This window comes from Triticum dicoccoides, chromosome 7B (assembly GCF_002162155.2).
Source record: "Triticum dicoccoides isolate Atlit2015 ecotype Zavitan chromosome 7B, WEW_v2.0, whole genome shotgun sequence".
NCBI classification, from domain to species: domain Eukaryota; kingdom Viridiplantae; phylum Streptophyta; class Magnoliopsida; order Poales; family Poaceae; genus Triticum; species Triticum dicoccoides.
Genome location: NC_041393.1, coordinates 388,925,921 through 388,931,907, shown reverse-complemented (window position 1 = coordinate 388,931,907; position 5,987 = coordinate 388,925,921). Strand labels below are relative to the sequence as shown.

Sequence of the window (5,987 nt, the reverse complement as noted above, 5' to 3'; positions counted from 1 at the left end):
GACCGCCGGTGATTCCATGGCCGCCGCCTGAGCGACGTTCACATCGCCGGGCAGGGGCCTCTTCACGTGCCCGCCCACGTGCCGCCGCCCACGTGTCCGCGCCGTCCACCGTCCGATGAGCGGTCAGCGGCCCAGAGATCGCCAGCGGGTCGACGTCCCGGGCCACCCGACCCTGTCTTCTGTCGATCCAAAACGACTCGTAGACCAACAAGCCATACTTAACTCATATCATTTGTAGTGGCTAGGAGCTGTGAAGATGCGAGCGCCCTCGCTCCTCCCTGCTGCGCCTGCGCTCGCGCCGCCGGCGGTGGCCGCGCCCTGCTCCGACCTCACCTTCGCGTCGTGGTTCATGCCCCTCCCACCTCCCCCTGTCGGCGGCCCCGGTGGCGCCTCTGCCTTTGCCCGTCCCACGCTGCAAGGAAGCCCCCGACACTTTGCACCGCCGGATCCAGATTCAACACTGGCAGGGCATGGCGGATCTGGAGCCGCCGCCTCCGAGGAGTTCGTGCCCGACTCGCAGCCAGGCGCGTCGGCTCCGGGTCTGGCCCTAGCTGGGTCAGGGCATGGCGCCGCCGCCGCCTCATCCCCGCGCATTGAAGTGCGGGCGGGCGCTGGCATTAACTGTGGAGTTGCGGGGCAGCTCGCTTCCTCCTTCCTCTCTGCTTCTGGCGTTCCTTCAATGACGGGCGCGGGGCGCGAGGCGGAGGTGACCGGCGGCTGGCACATCGTCACATCGCGTAATGGCCCGCGCCGCCCGGCTTTGGCCGCTCCTGCATTCAAGCCGGTGCCCATCCCTCGCTGGCTTCAGGGGCGCTGCTGTCGGTGCCTCCACCGCGGGCACAGGGCTGAGAGTTGCCGTGACCCGATCCGCTGCTCCCGTTGTCTACAAAATGGGCACAAATCGCGCGGCTGCAAGAACAACTGGAAGCCTCTGAGCTCTCTCGACAGTCTCCATGTGCCCCCACCACCGCTGCCTCGCCCCTCTGCTTCTCTTGCAAACCGTGTGGCTCCGCCCCGTCTGGGCCGGGGCTGGGAGACCTCTGCTCAGCGCCCCCTGCTGCAGTCCAACGCAACGGCTGCCGTGATGCAGCGCATGGGCGACACCCCGCTAAGGCCAGAGGAGGACTTCGTCGTCGTTCCGGCGACACCTGAGATGCAGGCGGAGGCAGCCATCCTCGCCTCCAACTGTGCTATGGCCTGGCTGGAGGGGGCCAGGCAGGACATCCCCTGCCACCAGGTGGCTGCCGAGCTCGCGACGGCCCTGGGCACGAGACCGGCCGACGTCGAAGTTGTCAAGCACTACCCCGAGCAATTTTTGGTGCGCTTCATGCATCAACACCACTGCGCCGACGCCGTGTCTCGTGGTGATCTTCGTGGCAATGGCCACCGCATCTTCGTGCGTGAGTGGAGGCTCAAGGCTCATGCAGACAACGAAGACCAACTCCATCATGTCCGTCTCTGCTTGGAAGGCGTCCCGCTGCACGGCTGGAACCACTACATGGCCACCTTCCTCATCGGCCGAGGTTGCTCCCTCGACTACATCGAGCCTCGATCGCTCCGCAAAGAGGACACAAGGGACATGGCGCTTTGGGCTTGGACGTCCAACCCCAGTGCCATCCCCAAGGTCAAATGGCTCACTCTCCCGGCCCGTGGTCACCGCCGCAGCGGACGCCGAGGTCTCCGTCACCGCGTGCTCATCCACCTCGACCTCCACGAGGACCACTCCAAGGCCGGGGACGACGACGACAACCCGCCGCCACCGGACGTCCACGAGTTCACTTGGTACAGGAAGAAGGTGGACGGCACGTACACGCCAAGGGAGCGCGGGCCTACCCAGGGATGTGCAGAACACCGCGGTGGCAGGCGTGAAGACGAGGGCGACCGTGACGGCAGGCGTGGCCGTGACGATGGTCGCGCACGGGAAGGCTGGGGTGCCAGGGTCCGGCGCTCGCTCTCCCGAAACGCTCGGGACCGGCATCAAGGGGAGGTCCAGAACCGTTCAAGGGACCGCTCCGGTGGCCGCCGGCACGATGGCAACAGCCTGGCTGCTTCGCCCGCACCTATGGAGGGACCTGCTGCTGCTCTGGTTCTTAGGGGCTCGGGCTCGGCCAGTGATGCGCCTGCTCGCGCCCTCGAGCTGGTGGTCGTCCGTGGGTGCAGCCCGACGCGTCCGACATCGCCACGCTCCTCCAGGCGCCGCTCGCAAGATGAAAGGACCCTCCCGGTGTCCCCTCCGCTCTCTCCGACAACCGTTCTGCCGCCAAGCCCAGTCTCCAAACACGCTGAGGCCGCGGCTTCCCGTCTTGCGAGCCCTGCGCCCAGCCAGGCTATGTTGGAGCTCTGCGCGCCCGCTTCGCTCGTGCTGCCTCTGCGGTCACCCTCTAGGCCGTCGGGGTTTCAGTCATCCCCACGCCGCCCCTCACTAGCTCTGGCGCCCTGCAGCGCACGCCTTCTCCTGCTCGAGGCCATGCTGCAACCAGCTCTGGTGATGCCATGGAGCCTATCTTTGTGCAGCGTCAGGGGGGCATTCTTGCTATGCCCGACTCCCTCCCTCCTAGGCCTCCTACGGTTCCTCGGAAGACTATTGCTGGAGTAAGGATTTCCAGCAAGGGGGGCCTCTCTCTGCAGAAAGTGAAGCGTGGGGGTCCCCGTGTGGCGGTTCCGGCAGCCAAGGCGGCGGAAAAGCTGGTCAGTCGGTCACTGGGAATTACCAGGGATGGAGAGGACGTAACAGAGGCCACGCTTGCTGATTTTACAGCCAAGTTCAAGGAGCAGCTGGCCCCGGAAGTGATCATTGCCATGAGAGATTTCTTCCACCTTGATGATGCTGCTGTCAATGGCGTGGAGGATGCGCTGATCGAGCACGGCGGCGAAGGAACACTGGAGATGATCCAAGAGGAAGGTGTGGCCCTACAGAGCATAGGAACACAGTAGGAAGCGGCTTGTTTGCCTAGTTCGTCGTCTTTGTGCAATTTTAGTTGTCATGTTAGCTATCCACTTCCCTGTTGTGTGTGTTAGCCTGCTGGCTGTAGGAGGTTTTACTTTGGTCTGTTTAGTGGCGCCTGGCTTGGCTTTGTGTTGTACCACTTCCAGTATGGGTGTGTCCCAGTGGGGCTTGTATCTCCCTTCCTTTTAATCGTGTTGTTGCTGCTAGCTGTTTGGCATCGTCAACTCTGGACTGGCCAAAGTGTTTACCCTTGTGCTCAATGACATCACAACCAATAAATATCCTAAGCTGGAACGTGCGTGGGCTGAACTGCCCGACCAGGAGAGCTACAGTCAGTTCTACGATTGCTGACTCCTCTTGTCAAATTGTGTGTTTGCAAGAGACAAAGCTTGAGAACGTTGATAAATATGTGGCAGCCTTCCTTGGTGGTAACCGGCTGAGAAGTTTTGCGCAGCGCCCGGCTACAGGTACGAGGAGTGGCATCCTCTTGCTATGGGACGACAATGCTGTTGAGGTGTCCGACATTTCTACTTCGACCTTTTGCCTCTCCGCCAAGGTTCACATCCGGTCGACCAATGTGTGCTTCAAGTTAACATCTGTCTATGGACCCACTAATCACGCCAGCAAAGATTCCTTCTTTGCCGAGCTTGTCTCCCACAAACCTTTACCGGGTGATGCTTGGTTGGCCCTTGGGGATTTTAATCAAATATACCGCGCAAGAGATAAAAACAAGAGAAGGGTAAACCGGAGTAGGATCAATTGCTTCCGTGCTGCACTACAATCTTGCGAGCTCAAAGAGATTCATCTCCAAAACAGGCGCTTCACTTGGAGCAACGAGAGGGAAAACCCCACCCTTTGCAAGCTCAACTCCTTTTTTTGCAATGCGGAGTGGGACATGGCTTTCAACACACACGTGTTACATGCTTTATCATCTTCCCTCTCGGATCATTGCCCCCTTCTGCTCGCCGACGATAAGGGGCCTAGACGGCCACGTTATTTCAAATTCGAAAATTTCTGGGTATCTTTGCCCGGTTTCGGCGACGTGGTTCAGAAGGCGTGGGATGAGCGAGTCAACCATACAGAGCCTTTCCAAATACTCCATCACAGGCTAAAGAAAACTGCAGTACGGCTTACTGAGTGGAGCAAGAATTTTTTCTCCAAGGCCAAGATCCAGCTTCATGCGGCTCACCTTGTGATCCTCCATTTGGATATTGCACAGGAGAGTAGGACCCTTTCCCCGGCGGAATGAGACCTTCGTGCTAGACTTAAGCGAAGAGTGGTTAGCTTGGCGGTCCTTGATCGGGCTCGAAAACACCAGTGTGCTAGGTTGACAAATCTGAGGGAGGGTGATGCCAACACCAAATTCTTCCACCGTCGCATCAATGCCCGTAGGCGAAAAAACCACATTCGTCGGTTAAAGCATGCACAGGGTTGGGTGACCGAGCACAAGGAAAAGGAGAAGATCATCCACAACCACTTCTCCAAGGTCATGGGTCGGGCAAGCACGAGAAACAACGACTTCAACTGGGAGGAGCTGGGCATCAAGAGCCATGCTTTGCAAGACCTCGACTCTGCCATCACCGAGGAGGAGGTTTGGGAGGCTATAAAGGAGATGCCAAACGATAAGGCGCCGGGTCCGGATGGTTTCACAGGGATGTTCTTCAAGAAGTGTTGGGGAATCATCAAGCATTCGATCATGAGGGTCATCCAATGCTTCGATTCATTGCACACCTCCAACCTTCAATGGCTAAATTCTGCCAATGTGGTTCTACTGCCGAAAAAGGATGGCGCGGAAGACATCTCTTATTATAGACCCATTAGTCTCATCCACGCCGTCGCTAAAATCATTGCCAAGATTCTCTCACTTCGACTTGCCCCCCACATGGACGACCTTGTTTCCAACGCCCAGAGTGCATTCATCAAAAGGCGAAGTATCCACGACAACTTCATGTATGTTCAGAATTTCGCCCGACGTCTACACAAATGCAAAACACCCGCTCTCCTCTTCAAGCTTGATATAAAGAAGGCATTTGACTCAGTCAAGTGGGGATACTGCCTCAAGCTTCTCCAACGGTTGGGATTCCCCCCAAAATTTCGGGCTTGGATTGCCGCGCTGTTATCATCTTCATCATCCCGGATTATGTTAAATGGGTTGCCTGGTCCACCGATCAAGCATGGTCGCGGATTCCGTCAGGGAGACCCCATTTTCCCCCTCCTCTTCATCCTTGCGATTGACCCCTTGCATAAGATCCTTGACTTGGCGACGAGGAAAGGGCTCCTCCACAAGATCCGTGGTCGTGGGTCCATGGTGCGTTCCTCCCTCTATGCGGATGATGCGGCGGTCTTTGTGGCTCCCATCAAACGGGACATCGACAATCTCGCCTCTATCCTGAGAGGCTTTGGGGACGTGACGGGGCTTTGCTCCAACTTCCAAAAAATCTCGGTTGTGCCTATTTGTTGCAACCACCTTGACCTTGAGCAAATCCTTCAGAGCATGCCGGCAACACGGGCCACTTTTCCCATCAAATACCTTGGCCTCCCACTTTCAGTTTGGCAACTTAAGAAGATGGATTTCCAATACCTTGAGGATAAGGCGGCTGGAAAATTGGTTTCCTGGGAAGGCCAAAACATCACTACCATCGGTCGTACGACTCTTGTTAGGTCGGTCATCTCCTCCCAAGCGGTGTTCTCCATCACGCCCCTCGTCGTGCCTCAGGGTTGCCTCGATAGCCTTAACAAAATCGAGAGGGCTTTCCTTTGGTCCGGTGCGGACAAGACAACGGGAGCCAAATGCAAGGTCAACTGGAAGGTGGTTTGTAGACCAAAAGAATACGGTGGCCTGGGGGTGCTCAACACCGACAAATTCGCACGTGCGTTGCGGCTTCGATGGTTGTGGTATGAATGGAGCGAGCCCCGCAAATTATGGGTTGGCCTGGGAAACCCCTGCACCGTCGAGGACTTCGAGTTTTTCTATGCTTCTACAACTATCACGGAGGGAGATGGTGCCAAAACGCCTTTTTGGGACTCCCCATGGCTCCTT

General features: G+C 57.9%; 1 protein-coding gene across 1 annotated transcript; it reads left to right on the top strand.

Annotated features, from left to right (window-relative positions):
* Window positions 1–236: 236 nt before the first annotated feature.
* LOC119337214 lies at window positions 237–3,207 on the top strand. The gene has a single exon (XM_037609334.1). It carries the CDS (start codon window positions 257–259, stop codon window positions 2,594–2,596), a length of 2,340 nt encoding a protein of 779 aa, XP_037465231.1. The 5' UTR covers window positions 237–256; the 3' UTR covers window positions 2,597–3,207.
* The last annotated feature ends 2,780 nt before the right edge of the window (window positions 3,208–5,987 follow it).

What these genes read in the sequence shown, in the direction of transcription:
- LOC119337214 (XM_037609334.1), top strand. Translation starts at nt 257, where the DNA reads ATGCGAGCGCCCTCGCTCCTCCCTGCTGCGCCTGCGCTCGCGCCGCCG.